Source organism: Macaca nemestrina, chromosome 4 (assembly GCF_043159975.1).
Source record: "Macaca nemestrina isolate mMacNem1 chromosome 4, mMacNem.hap1, whole genome shotgun sequence".
In the NCBI taxonomy this organism is placed as follows: domain Eukaryota; kingdom Metazoa; phylum Chordata; class Mammalia; order Primates; family Cercopithecidae; genus Macaca; species Macaca nemestrina.
The window spans coordinates 163726816-163741901 of record NC_092128.1 but is presented as its reverse complement, the minus strand read 5'-3'; the positions used below and the strand labels follow the sequence as shown (position 1 = coordinate 163741901).

At 38.4% G+C, this 15086-nt stretch overlaps 1 protein-coding gene across 2 annotated transcripts in view; it reads right to left on the bottom strand.

Moving 5' to 3' along the window:
• The window catches only part of LOC105498550 (neural cell adhesion molecule 2), a 569177-nt gene extending 555413 nt beyond the window's left edge, over nucleotides 1-13764 (bottom strand). For both annotated transcript variants that reach the window (XM_011770694.3, XM_011770699.3), the window contains exon 1: nucleotides 13555-13764. In XM_011770694.3, the coding sequence (XP_011768996.1) occupies nucleotides 13555-13609 (55 nt within the window). In that variant the 5' untranslated portion in view covers nucleotides 13610-13764. The remainder of the gene's footprint in view (nucleotides 1-13554) is intronic.
• Nucleotides 13765-15086: the final 1322 nt, after the last annotated feature.

The window sequence follows — 15086 nt, the reverse complement described above, 5'->3', positions numbered from 1 at the left end:
TTACCAATTGGCAGTCACTAACCTGGATTTGGTCATTCAAAAGTAATGACTCGATGATATGGCAACTCCATTTTTTCATTTTTGAGGAACCTCCATACTGTTTGCCATCATGTCTGTACTAATCTCTATTCCCAAAACAATGCATCAGGCTTCTCTGTTCTCCTCACCAACATTAGATTTTGTCTTTTTTATGACAGACAATCTATCAGGTGTGAGGTGCTATCTCACCATGGTTTTTAATTTGCATTTCCTTGAAGACTAATGTTCAGCATTTTTTCATACATCTGTTGACCACACATATGCCAGCTTTTAGAAGATACCTACTCAGGTGTTTGGCCCACTTTGTTTAAATTGGGTTTTTTTTTTCCTTGATATTGAGTTATTTGAACTACTTATATATTTTGGATATTAACCCCTTACCAGAGGTATAGTTTACAAATATGTTCTCCATTCCATAGTTAGTCTTTTCATTCTGTTGAATAAGTTCTGAAGATGTATTGCATGGCAAGGCGACTATAGTTAAAAATGTACTGTATACCTGAAAATTGCTAAGAGATTAGATCTTAGATATTCTAACAACAACAAAAAATGATAACTATGTAAGGTGATAGATACTTAGCTTGATATAATAACTTCACAATACATACATGTGTCAAAAATCATGCCATATACTGTAAATATATGTATTGTAGAGCTGGGTGGGAGGTGGGGGGAGAATTGGCCAGAAAAAAATGGTAAAAACCTGAAGCTAGAGCTAGCCCTAGTGCTTGTCTTTTTCCTTCTGCAATTCCTCATTTCTTCAAGGGACTATGTTTCAGTCAGTATAATGAGCATCATTTTAGAATCAGATATTCCTGAATTTGAATTTCAGATCCTTCCCTTATTAGATGCTACATATCTTTTATGAAAATCAGTTCCCTCATCTCTAAAATAATAGTTCAGATTTCCTATATGTTTTGAATTTTAAACTGATGTAATCCCTATGAAAAACAAAACAAAACAAAACCCTGCAGAGTAAATGGCAGGTTTCCTTCTTTTATTCAATTAATTCACCAAATACTTAAAACTACACACTGATCATTAAGGAAATAAGGTTGCCTATAATCATTCTATACATTCTGGGTATCATTTTCCCCCTGTATGCATGAAACTATATGAGATTTTATCCAAGCTCTTCACCCTTCTAACACAACCACCCACATTCCCATTCTCCTTTAGCTGATGAATTATCCTCCTGGAAACAAAACAGTGATTAGTCTTTGAGTATTCACTTCCCTTTATCATTCAACCTCAGCTCCCTGCTTGCGTTTCTACTGGGAGGTTAGAATGTGTTTCAGAGTTCTAATTAGTAATGACACTTTACACTTAGAAAGATTTATCTTCTCCCATCACACATCCACATCCATGTCCATCACCTGAGACTTAGAGACTTTAAAATGAGGTAAAAGGCATGGCAGTGAGAGGCAGCTGAGCAGGAAAGGTCAAGCGAAACTTGACTAATAACAAAGTCCTCTTTCCTCCTATAGTCAATAGTTTAATCCTTCAATTTTCCTAGTAAGAAAGAGGTATTTCCTGATTAAAGAAGTCACTGTTCATCAAACAATTGCTGTATTAATGCACAGTGTAGGAAGAAGGCTGTTTTTCATAAAATGTTTCATTAAAATAAAAATGATACAGGGATTGAAAGCAAAAATACATTAACAACTTAGGGTATTGCATAATAGCTCAGAATTGTGTACTAAGAAGTGTTATTTTAATAACACGAGCACAGTAAGTTGAACGTTTCATATCCACTTTGGTTGTGATGGTGAAGTTTTTTTTTTTTTTTTTTTTTTTTTAGCACAGAGGACCTCATAATGCCATTGAACAACCTAGGTTAAGTTTTGTTCTTAAATTGCAGACCACTTGCAACCCACACAGAGGTAAAATGTATTAGTATAGCGCTTACGAGGGGGCTTTGAAATAAAATAACTACATTATCAATTAAAGTGATTATATGTAAAATCTGAGGAGGGAGATGAAAGTAAAAATAGATAAATCAGAAGCACTGGTAAATTCTTTAATTGCAAACTGTGTTTCAAGTGAAAAACAGCATATATAATAATGGTAACATTAATAGATAAATGGTAGGCACACAGATAAACAGGTGATAAAGATTTTCTGGGGTATCCGAAAATGTATTCTGCCCAATAAACTTAAATGCTTTTATCACTGAAGTTGGACCTAGAGAACACCATAAAAATCATTAAAACACGCGCGCGCACACACACACGCACACACACACACACGCACACATACACACAGCTATCAGATGGCAAAGGATTTTTGAGGTTAAATGAAATTTCATTTTTTTTAAAAAGAGAAAACATGCAAGTATCTCTTAAAAATTAAGATAAAACAAGTATTTTCTGACTTCTCTTACTATACACACAGTTCAGAATTGGTTTCCAATAAGAATAGAATGAATAATCAACTTTTAATTAACCATGGGGGATTATCTTGATTTTGAGGACTTTAAATACTTGCTCTATCGACACAGCAGACACTTACTATTGACCATATCTAATCTAGTTAATTATACCTTTATCAACATGTTATATCCCCCTCATTTATTTATATATTTCAATACATACACTGAAAAATTCTGAGACCCCAACTATATAACAATCTCCTATGCCTCAGATAAGACTTCAAATGAACAAATCTTACAGAAAGATTTCAGTTTTCTCTATTCCAAGCCTAATTAATTTTCAATGAGGACATAAGAGCAGGGATAAGGTGATTCATCCTTGTTATTCCTCCTGAATTAGATAATAACTGTGACTTTATTATTTTATAGATGTTGATATATTTACGGAAGATCTGCTATATGCATGGTAGTGACATAAACAAAATGTGTGAAATAAACACAGAGGCCAACACAGCATATATTTTCAACAAAACAAATCATTATACAAAGGCAAAAGTAAATATGCTTTTTAAAATCAGTCAGTTTGGCTCCTGCCTGGTAATATTTAAATATGAATTCAGCATATATTTGCTGGGCTTCTACCATGTTCTAGGAATACACATGGGAATTTACAGCAAACTCTCTATTCTCTCTATTCAAGTACATTGCATTTAATGGGAAGCTAGCAGGGAAAGGCATTCTTGCTCCCATGGAGTTCACATGGAAGGTCACAGTAAAGTACTGTAAGTTTGAAGTGCAGAATTCAGGTATATTACCTCATCTTTGATTGGCTCCTCAAAGCCTTTAACAATGACTGGTACAAGTAATTAATGAATATTTGTTGAAAGAACTACTGTGCGCAGTAACGAGCAATGAGGCTGAGAGAATAGGATTGTGTCAATGAATACAAGGCAAAAGTATTAACAGTTCTAAGTCACACACTCCCAAATATTTCAAACGAAAGGTAGATCTCCAATTAAAATTAATGGCATCTTAGAAACACAGTCCAAAAGTAAACTATGAAGAACATAATGATATTAAATATGTTTCATACCAAGAAGGAATTTTTGGTAACTGCTTCATGGATACGAGTAAAACAAACCTTTAAGTAAAACCAGAAACATTATGACAGGAAAATATGATGTATCTAGAGTAAAATGTTTATATCAGGTCTGGTCCTACCATTTTTTAAAGCATTCTCTTTGAGCAAGTAATTTCGCCTTTTTGAAGTTTATTATCCTATTCTAAATCAGAAATACTATCTACTTTTCAGGATAACTGTGGGGCTTTATTAGGTAAATTAAAATTGACTGTAAGTATTTTGTCAATTAACATGTCCCATAATGTGTAGTATATACATTTAAAAATATTACCATAGTATAATTCTTACCCTTTGATGATTCAAAAGTTTTAGCTGGTGTAAAGATTAGTGTATAATCTACGGAATAAGTAGCATGAAGCCAGTTTTTCTATCCTACATAGTATGATAAAGAGTGAACAAGATTAAAAATGTGCTTAATTTCAGCTGGTATCAGAATGCTGTAAGTGATTTATCTAAGTAAATAATTTTTTAAATCAAAAGCCTGTAAATGTCACGGTTCAAAGCATCTGGGACATACCTCACTACATATATTAATCTTCACATAATCTCTTCTTAGCATTTCTCTCATGCATGATAGCTAGAACATAGAAACTCAACTGCTCTCTTCAGGCAGTGATTAGTAGAGAATAATAATCAGAGAAAAATTAAGTGAGACAATGGATATAAAAATAATCAGAAAGCCTAGTATTAGAAGTGTCAGAGGCATGTGAATCACAGCAACTCCATCTTGGATAGCGGCTGGGTAAAATAAGGCCGAGAACTACCAGACTGAATTCCCAGATGGTTAAGCATTCTAAATCACAGGATGCGATAGGAGGTTGGCACAACATACAAGTCATAAAGACCTTGCTGAGAAAACAGGCTGCAGTAGAGAACCCGGCCAAAGCCTACCAAAACCAACATGGCCACAAGAGTGACCTCTGGTCATTCTCACAGCTCATAGTATGCCAGTTATAAAGCATTAGCATGCTAAAAGACACTCCCACCAGCACCATAAGGGTTTACAGATGTCACGGCAACATGGGGAAGTTACCTTATATCATCTAAAAAGGAGAGGAACCTTCAGTTTCAGGAATTGCCCACCCCTTTCCCAGAAAATTCATGAATAATCCACCATTCGTCTGGCATATAATGAAGAAGTAACAATAAATGGGCCACCAGCAGACCTCAGGGTTCTCTGCCTATGAAGTAGCCATTCTTTTATTCCTTTACTTTCCTAATAAACTCGCTTTCACTTTACTCTATGGACTTGCCCTGAATTCTTTCTTGCACAAGATCCAAGAATCCTCTCTCGGGTTCTGGATTCGGACCCCTTTCTGGTAACAGAGGTACCAAAAAAACTCGTTGGGAATGAACAAGTTATAATAATAGAAAAAATGTCCCCAAGTCCTCTCATTAATACTGAGACCAAACTACAAGTGTGCTTATTTTCTTACATTGGGATCTATTCATATTATAATATAGGTTTTAGTCATAATACATTGGCTGATTTTGCAAGTAGAGACATGCATTTCTGATATAGCACCATATTTGCATCCCTGAAAATCTCTGGGGTCTGAAAACTTGTGCAGTAAAAAATATCATACTTTATGGGAAAAGGCAGGATTAGGAGGCAAAACATTCAAAACCTGCAGAAAGCTGTAACCAAGTACTAACAAAAACCATAGAAGTCTTCATTATAATACTAGCATAGTTAAATCTCTGCTGGTATTTGCACCTAGCTTTTGCACCCTCTATCAGGATGCAAGACCTGAAGGGCATTCACTTTAAAATGCAAACTGTGATTCACAGTGTACCCTTTAAAAAATAAAAACAACAAAGTAAACAAAAGCAAACATCATTTTTTTCACCAGGCAAAATGACTTCCCAGCTTCTTCAGCCGTACTTTCACTTCACCAGATGCCTATTATAGCGAAAATCAAGATGTTCTTAAAGCTACGAAGTAAATGAATACTTGCACTAAAGGAAGGGCCTTGAGTTAATTTTTTTCATATTTTCTTAATTTCTTCACAGCTTGCTAAGGCTTTCTCCTTAGTTGTAAGGAAGCCTGGCTCTTACTTAAAAAATTAATGAGCGGAGAAAATCATGTACGGATCAACACAATGTTTTGGTTTTTGTTTTGTTTTGTTTTGTTTTGTTTGAGATGGGGTCTCACTCCGTCACCCAGGCTGGAGTGCAGTGGTGCAATCTCTGCTTGCTGCAATCTCTGCCTCCCAGACTCAAGTGATTCTCCAGCCTTAGCCGTCCAAGTAGCTGGGACTACTGAGGCATGCACCACCACGCCTAGCTAATTTTTGTATTTTGGGTAAAGACGGGGATTTGCCATGTTTCCCAGGCTGGTTTCAAACTTCTGATCTCAAGTGACCTGCTGGCCTTGGCCTCCCAAAGTGCTGGGATTACAGATGTGAGCCACCACTCCCAGCCCATGGATCAACACAATTTCTGCATTATAACACCGCGTCCCCCTGTTTATCAATGGTGTAACAAGGTAAAATGCATCAAAGAAACAAGCACTGTAGCAAAAAAGACCGAATCCTATCTGAAATGTATTTAATGTTCCTTGTTATAAATGTGGGTGCCAGCCTAAAGAAGGAACTTAAAATCTCTGGGCAAATCAGTCATTCTTAATCTCAGGAATGTCATCTATAAAACATGATCTAATCAGGATTCAATGAGATAATGAGTACAAATGCTCAACACAGCTCTCTGGCATAGAGGAGGTGCTCAAAAATATTAGTTCCTTTTTCCTTCCTTGGGCACGGATAGAAAAATGTTAAAATTTTATATATTCAATACCAAAAATATTTTTTCATGTAAGTGTTCAGAGTTTTTTTGGTGGGGAGGGGGGAGTTCTCCTGGTTTTTATTTTGTTTTGGTCTGCCAGTGCTAAAAAGAAAAAGAAGTTATAAATAAAGCAGAGAAAATGATTTAAATGAAGAATATATAATGAAAACAAATTTTACCTACATACATCTGAGATTTTACCAAAATTCCAGAAGTATACTACACAACATTTGAAGCATAAATGGGGATGGAAGAACAAGATAAAGACAGATGACGAATAAAAGTGAAGAAATTATTCTGAAGAATTGGCCAAATAAGAAGATCAACAGTTTCCATTTTCAAGTTTATTGACATTTTTATCTAGATGTGCCATGAATACAGCAACTTGACATATAATTTTAAAAACAACAAGTTAAAAATTACTTAAAATGGGTGTGTTTCTTCATTGATTTTTCCTATTTGTATTAAGATATAACCTTTTTTTCTGCTAAATAGACTTAAAACTTCATGTGGCACCTTCCTAACAGTTACTCAATTTGTATCTGTTACTAAGATCCTATTAAGTCTTCCATAGACACATGTACCATGTCCACTTGCTCCTTTTTCTTTTCTTCATCCTACGCATGGCCAGTAGACATAAAAACAAACCAAAATTTAATCATGTTACTCTCCTGCCCAAACAATGGCTCCCAAAGATCTACACCAGAGTCAAACACAGCTTGGTCTCCAGGTCACTCTATCTTCTATTTCCACTACTGTTTCCATAATTGAGTGCAGAGGCTCACCTTTCCAAATTGCTTCATGAAACCTTGGATTCATTAAACTGGATTACTTCTACTCTCCCAACACGCACCTCCCTTCTTACAATTTGTTTACTCATTATTTTTCTCCTTGTATTAATACTTTTCTCCATTTACTCTCACTATATTGAAGCCCTTTCTGTTTCACTGAGTGGCAAGGTAATGTCCTGGTAAGAGGCTAGGTTTTGAACTGTCCCAAATACAAACCCTCATTTCCAAGCAGTACAACCTCAGTTATTTAAACTCCCTATGTCTCACAGCCCTCATATATAAAGAAACAATAATCATAATAATAACAAGATAATAGAGGATTATGACAAGAGAGTCTGTCAGTAAACACAATCAATTTTAGCTCATTCTAGGCACTAAACTGCTAAGGACTCCGACTACTTGGTGTTTAATTATATGATATATTTTGTCATTTTATAATATTTTGTTGAACAAGTTATATATTTCTCTCATGCTTATTTGGGTTTTTACATTTGTATTATTTGTTTCTGCAATTATCAACATTGAATTTTCCACAAACACGCGAATTTTTAAACAAATGAATCAACAATACATCAAAAATAGGTATGCAACCAGAAGCTGGAAAATCTACTCCTAGTTCCAGATAACTACAAAAATAAGTGATATAGGCAAATCGGATAATTCTTCTGTACCTCAATTTCTTCGTCCATAAAACCAAGCTAATAGTCCCTTGACTCATTGATAATCGTGAGTTACAAGATGACAGCACTTTGCACAAGTGGTCTGTACTGTTATAAGGTGCTGATAATGTACTCATTTTAAGGCCTCAAAAAGTGCTTGTTATTTGATTCACTGACAAAATGGCACAGAATTTAAATATATTTTACTTTGAGCTGAAGATATATTAGATTCATTTAAATAAAATCTATGAACAAGTTTGGTGTTAGGTGAAGAGTTTGGAGACTGGAGCTCTAGTAACTATCCCTTTTATTTTTCCGTTTGATCTTCAGTAAGTCATTTGTCTTAATTATGTGCCCCATCCTAAGCCTCTGGGTGTTTAACACCAGCCTGATGTTGGTCCATAGAGAGGATTCGTGATACAAAAAAAAAAAAAAAGCGCATCATTCCTCAAAACCTTTTACTGCCATCTGCTGGCAAATTGTAAAAATAAATATGTGTTCCATCACTAGGACAATGAGTGACGCCCCCTGGAGTTGTTCTTCACACAACCCATGCAATCATTCCTAGTAATGCTGTCTAATGAGGTGTCTGGGACACAGCAGGTATTCTGTAAATGTTAGATAAATGAATAAATGATGAATGAGTCGCTCTTATCAATAAGAAATCTCTGTCCCTTTCATATTGTTTTCTAACCACAGAGCAGCTTATGATGATTTTTTTTAAAACTAAATAAATGTTTGTAAACCACAGACAAATTTATCTGTACACACATTATTTAAAAACATAAACAAAGCCTAGCATAGTAGGGTTGACCTTTGGCAAGGTGCCTGCCTATACATATTTATTGTCACAATTGCTCCTCATGGCCGAGCACCAAAGTCAACTGGCCAGATTTTATGATATCAAACTTTCAAATAAGCAAATAGTGGTTCTAAGAGTGTAAGTTGCTTCTTCAAGGTTAAGAGACTCTTAGTAGCCTAGGTCTTCTGATTCCAAATCCAATGAATTTTCTTCATCCCTGTGAGTTTTAATAAATCAAATAGTGCCAAGAAAGATTTGATCAGTGGACCTGAAATTCTTCAAACTATAATGTTTTGATTGCCATGCTTATATTCTCGAAATTCCCCATTATCTTTCTTAATGATTTAAATTCAAACATCTTGATTTAAAATCAAGATGTTTCATTACTTCATAGCTTTGTAAAATGTCTTGTAATGTTTGATGAATTGTAAGTGGCACAAGTGAACATAGAAAACTAGGAAATACGTTGATATCTCTTTGGGATTAGTACTCTTATCATAACTGCAAATTGTTAAAAGTTATTAAAATATTTAAAAGAGCACCAGAGAGAAGCACTTTTATTTGTTGAACAATTAGAGAGAGCTTGGCTCTATAAAGTGCAGGAATATTACATTTAATAAAAGCATATAAGCACTGGTTGCATCTTAAAGTGTTCTCATATCATGTAATTTGGAAAATTAAAACAAATTTATAATCTTTGAAATAGCCCTATCCTCAGTTTAATTGGGATTGTATAAAGGGAACAATAAATTTAAAATTTAGGACAATAAAATTTGAAAAACAATGATAGTCCCTTGAGAAGTAGATTCAAATTATTAAATTAATTTTGCACACATCAACACTCAGGGGATTAATTTCATTTTGGGGGGAAATAATGCAATTTAGAATCACTCTATCAGTTATTGAGCACTTTTCTTCATTCTTTCAAAAATTCATTGCAGTGAGAGATGGCCCTGAAAAGAGATAAGTTACAATGATTCCCCAAATGTTAAAAGGCAGAGAACGCAGGAGGACCAGTTCCAGAGCCTTCAGATTGTCGATCCTGTTACTGTTTGCGCTGCTTCCACACAAGGACAGGCAAAAACAAATCACACTGTTCAGCTTGGTTACTAGCCTCAATCTCTGTAGCTCATTTCGCAGTTTCCTTACAAACTAGCCCTATTTTTGAAAGAAGGCCATTTTATTTACAAAATCCTATGAAGTCTAACTTTTGGTACTGAATGAGGTTCTTTTGTTTCATTAATTGCTTCTCTAGTAGGACAGTACCTCGGGGAGAAAATTAGCTCCCTGTGTCATTGAAAAGACTCATCTGACACTCTCGGGATCCGCCAACTTCCCTTCTTGCTCTACGGGCTCCGATTTTGCATTAAAAGTGAGAAAATGCTCTGCTTCCCTCTTTTGATATGAAGTAGGGAGGGAAATCCTCTGGGTTACTCTTTGACAATAAAGATATTAATTTACATTAGCCCATCTTCCCCAAGTGCAAAAGAAGACCCAGTTGATTTAATAGAAACTTTGCACAAAGAGGCTGATAGCAAAGAATTAGAGCAGAGCAGATAGAAAAAGCATACAAGAGAGGCTGGAGCCATGCAACAGCCTAGACAGAAGATGAGTTTGTGGAGACCTCTCCTGTAATCTTCAAACTAGTAGACACTCACACACCTGTGCTCTATTTTTAGAAGGTACATTGCTTTAATGTACAATGACTTACTAGCACTTCACCAAAGAGAATAACTGTAAGCAGATGTCTGCTTTAACTAATCAACTGGGCAATTCACCCCTCCTTTCCTCACAATTTTGGCTTAGGGAAATGTTCTCAGTAGGTATATTTGAACTGGATTGCAAGAGAGATGAATAGCATTATTCTTACCTTCGGTTTTAGTATAACAGGGCTTCTATTTTATACATGTGAACATCCAGAAAAAATGTTTATTAATCATACTTGTTTAATTTTTAAAGAAAGAAGGAAGTGGTTTTAAAAATGTAAAAACTCTCACGAAAGCAATCCGTACATACTACAGTTTGGGAATTTGAATATACAAAGATCCAAAGAGCAAATGCAGTTAATCAGAAACTGAAGTTATCACTTGAGATTTATGATTACAAAGGTTGTGACCAAGTTTTGAACACAAAGGAAAAATAATTGCAAAAGTTACAGAATTTTCTTTCCATTGACAATTAAATTCAGACTTCACAATAACATTCTAACCTCACTTCATTAGACATTAATCTTGCAGTGGAAATTAGAGGCTTTTAAAGGAGTATTTCTGCTACATTAAAAAAAAAGCATCTTACTACTGTACAACAATAAGGTTGTGTTGAGAGTTACAAGTAAACTATTAGGCCTCGTTAGCTAATTATAGTATTGGCATTCACTTAAGTTAGTCAGTTTCTCATTTAATGTCATTTTCTCCTATTCAACTGCTTCAGTTCAAAACGTTTTGACTCCTAAAAAGGGAATACATCATTGTTGCCTTTCCTCAGTCTAACTGCACACCACTTTCCAAAGCAATAGTTCCAATCATGCTTCATAAAATCCCCTGCAAGTATATTGTTGGACACATAAATCAGCAAGCTGGGATTTTAGTATTTCTAAGGCAAGACCAGGGATCTCTGACTGGTGGCTTTTCCATGGCCCTCTCTACAAGAGAATAAACAAAATTATGAGTTACACTAGGTCTATTTTTTTTAAACAGCTCCCAGTGGTGTGTCTGATACTTGCTGCTGCATCCTTAATTAGAGAACAAAACACTAGCACAGAGGAATTGGACTCCAGGATGAGGATGTCTACATCCAAGCATCTCTGACTTCATCAGAACACATGGCATAGAGGTACTATATATTCCTTTCCACAAAAGCTAGGTCTCTCTGAAATGTATCTGTGCCTCTATGAGTGCCACGCATTGTGAAATTGTACTAGAGAGATCTTTACAATGATGGTCTCCTTCTACCCTGTTTCATTACAGCGAATATGGGCTCCCCTTCAGAGACGCTTGTCTCAGAGTGCCTCTTCATAACCACCTTGTATCCTGGAACTTATAAATTAGCTCACAATTTCACATCTATGTTACATGTACACATCCAAATTGTATGTCTCTGTGTACTATTTAAACCTATGTATCTAACATTTCTAGATTTCCTATGTCTCCAAATTCCAACACACTTAGCCTCTGCAATGATAAATTCAGACTCCACAACTGAGAGATTTTTCTTCTCCAAACCACTCACAATGTAATCATAAGTCTGCATAAACTTGCTTCCTATTATTCTCCTATGCTGCCCCACACTATCTATACTTATTTAATTGCAGTTGTATTTAACTGCAATTTTCAGGGATTGTTTCCTAGTGCTCAGAAATACCTGTCTATGCTATAAATGAACAGTCAAACACAATCAGCAGCTATCTGAAAATCAAAGCAGCGTATCTGTAGGACATATGTGTATGTTGATCTTTGCTTAAGAACCACTGAATTAACGAATTTGACTAGCATTTGTTTCAGATGGACATATCTGCAATTTTGCTAAGACTGAAATATTTCATACTCTATGTTAGGAAGGGAAAATGAGCAGAATCTTATCAAGACACTTTACAAACTATAGGAATCTCCAACATTTGCATACTAATTTCTGAACATTAAATCTGCATCCAATCGTGTCTCATCAGCCACTAACACTATAGCTGTGGGGAGGAGAAGGGCAGAGAAAGGAAGGCTTCACATCCAAAATGTCAAGCCCTGCTGAAGAATGATAGAAGGACTCCGTGGAAGAGCAGAAACAACCATCTTCCGGGCTTAAAATGGAGTTCTACCACCCCCTGCTGGACCAAACGAGCAATACAGAAGAGGCTAAAAATGCTTAGAACTGAATATCGTGGGGATATTTTAACTTGTCTTGTAATTTTATTCTTTTAAAAAACCAATTTCATGCTACACTAACAACATAACATTCTTTGCAATCATTACATATCTCAAAATTAGCGCTATTTTATTTTTCCTTTAAAGACTTTCACCAATGCATGTTTTAGCATTTCGTGTCCCTAATTAAACGTCCAAACTTGTCTGGACAGTTGAAAATGCTTCCATTTATTGTAAATATATTTCATGTGAATATTTACTCTCTAAACAGCCGGATAAATTCATATCTATCTCTCTAGAGACAAACAGTGTTAGCTTCCACAAATTCCCTCTCAGGTTATTCTACCAGGCTATTCATTTTTTTTTTTTTTTTTTTTTAAGAGATAAAAGCTCCCACCAGTTCTCCCACAACCCCAGAAATCCCTTACAGGTGTAATTACAATGTAATGTTATAAAATTATTCCACCTTTCTGTATTAATAAGGGGTTGGGGGTCAAAATGAATGACTGCAACACATCCCTAGTTTTATCCATTTGCTTTCTTACACACAATATCCATGGCCACTCTCTTAGTTTCCAACAGAAATAAGCCATCATCATTCACTTCATGGTCAGGAATTAGGGTTTGGGGAAAGGGGTGGAAAAAAAAAAAAAGAGTCTCCAAGAATCGAATGTCTTGCACACAACAGATAATCTGCAAATGAGTTTAACGCTGATAGTTTTTGCTGCTTCTGTAAAACACCGTCGTGCCCTTTCTTTCCGCAACCTCAGATATTTCACTGTTAACACACACCAACACACTCATCCAATTTTTGATAATGAAAATAAGAGAAAGCCAAAATCCCAGAGAAAAAAAAAAGAGAAGAAGAAGTGGTTTCCCTGGATATCCTGCTCACTGACTGCCCTCTCCAATTCCGTATTTTCCCTTCTCTTAAGGGTCTCCACACAACAGATACAATTTTAGAGTCAGCTAGGAGAAAGAACCAAAATAATAACAACAACAATAACTGTAACTTTAGTTCTTTCATTTAATTCTTCCTGCGCCTCCCTCTTTGCCTCTCTTGGCCGGGTGGAAGGGGGAGGGAAAGTAAATGCAATAAAGCACCACTCCTACCTTGCCCGCTACTGACAAGCAACCCGAGCAGGTAGAAGGAGAGGAGGAGGCTCATGTTCAGGACGTGACACCGGTGGACAGTTTCAAAGTTATTAAGTCCAGCCCTGGAGAGAGAACCTTTCGCTGCCCCGGCCGCCTCTGCGAGAGCCGCCGCCGCCGCTCCCGCGGTGCCCCAGCCGCCCGCAGCCCGCGCGCTCCTCCTCGCAAAGTGACTGCAAGCTCCGCTCTTGCCGCACTATATCCAGGCAGCAGCGGCGGCAGCGGCGGCAGAAGCAGCAGCAGCGGCCGCCGCGGCGGCAGCAGCAGAGCCGGGCGGGGAGGGCGGCGGGGGCGGGGGCGCGGCGAGGGGAGGTGCGGCCGAGGCGTATCCCTCCGCGCCGCACGGCGGCCGCTCTCCCGCGAGGCTGGCGGTCCCGGGATTCGTCCGCAGTCGAGCTGGAAGCCACAGGTTCGGTCCCCAGTGCCTCCAACTAGAGGGGCAGCTGCGATCGCGAAGACGCCACTCGCCCGCCGGCCATTCGCACGTTCATGGACGCCCTGAGCCGAGAAGGGCGTGAGGATGGGGTCCGCCTGGAGCTCCTTCACAGCTGCCAGCCGCCTCGGGACAACTGAGCTGATTCTGAGCTGAAGTGAGCTGAGCTGATGCTGATGCAGATGCTGATGCTGATGCTGATACTGATACTGCAGACGGACGCCCCGAGCGCGCGCCGGCTCAACGCGAATGGGGGATCTGGAGGCGGGCGGTGTGCCCCGCGACTCTTACTCCTTTTGGGCGTGGGAGGAGGGAGATTCTTGTCTCTCCGTGGACCTCCCTCTCCCTCTCTCGCTCAAACCTGGAGCAGGCTGGCACCTTGCGCGGCTGTCCCCCTTCCCACGCTCTCCACCCCGCCGCGACAGAGGGGAAGCAATTGTACCCTAAAGTCTACACTGTCTATCTCCTCAGGCGCTAAAGGGGGGGCGGAAAAATAATGTACAGTGTTTCCTCTACATCTCGACCCATTACTGTTGGGAACGGCACCTTAAGGGAGAGACACTGGGGAGGAGGCGAGCCGCGGGAGGAGCTGCGTTCAACTCAGCCTCCGCCTCAACTGTGTCCTTAGAGGCCTGAAGTCTCTCCTGGCCTCACTCCGCGGGCTCTGCCCTCGGTTCCAGGGAGCTGCACTGGCCAGATCCCCGCCAGGGGTGCACCGAGGGAGGACTGCAAATGTGCAAAGATGAGTTGGGGCGGGGGGCGGGTGGAACCTTCCCCAGATCAGTGCCCTACCCCCAACACCCACGTACCCGCGCGTGTGTGAAAGTGTAAATTGAAGTGAGGGAGCCGTGGCAAGTGCCCAGAACTAACTCTCTGCTCCTTAAGATTGGGGCTTATCGTTATTTCTCCTAGAAGGGTAGGAAAAAGGTTGTGAGATTAACGTCAGTCACCTCTCCTGCAAGAGCGGTAAGAGGCAGAATCCCCGGCCCGGGGGAGCCCATGTCAATCTGGCCCGGGGTTACCGCGACCTGCAAAAGCTGACAATGGGTTCTTTCATCTG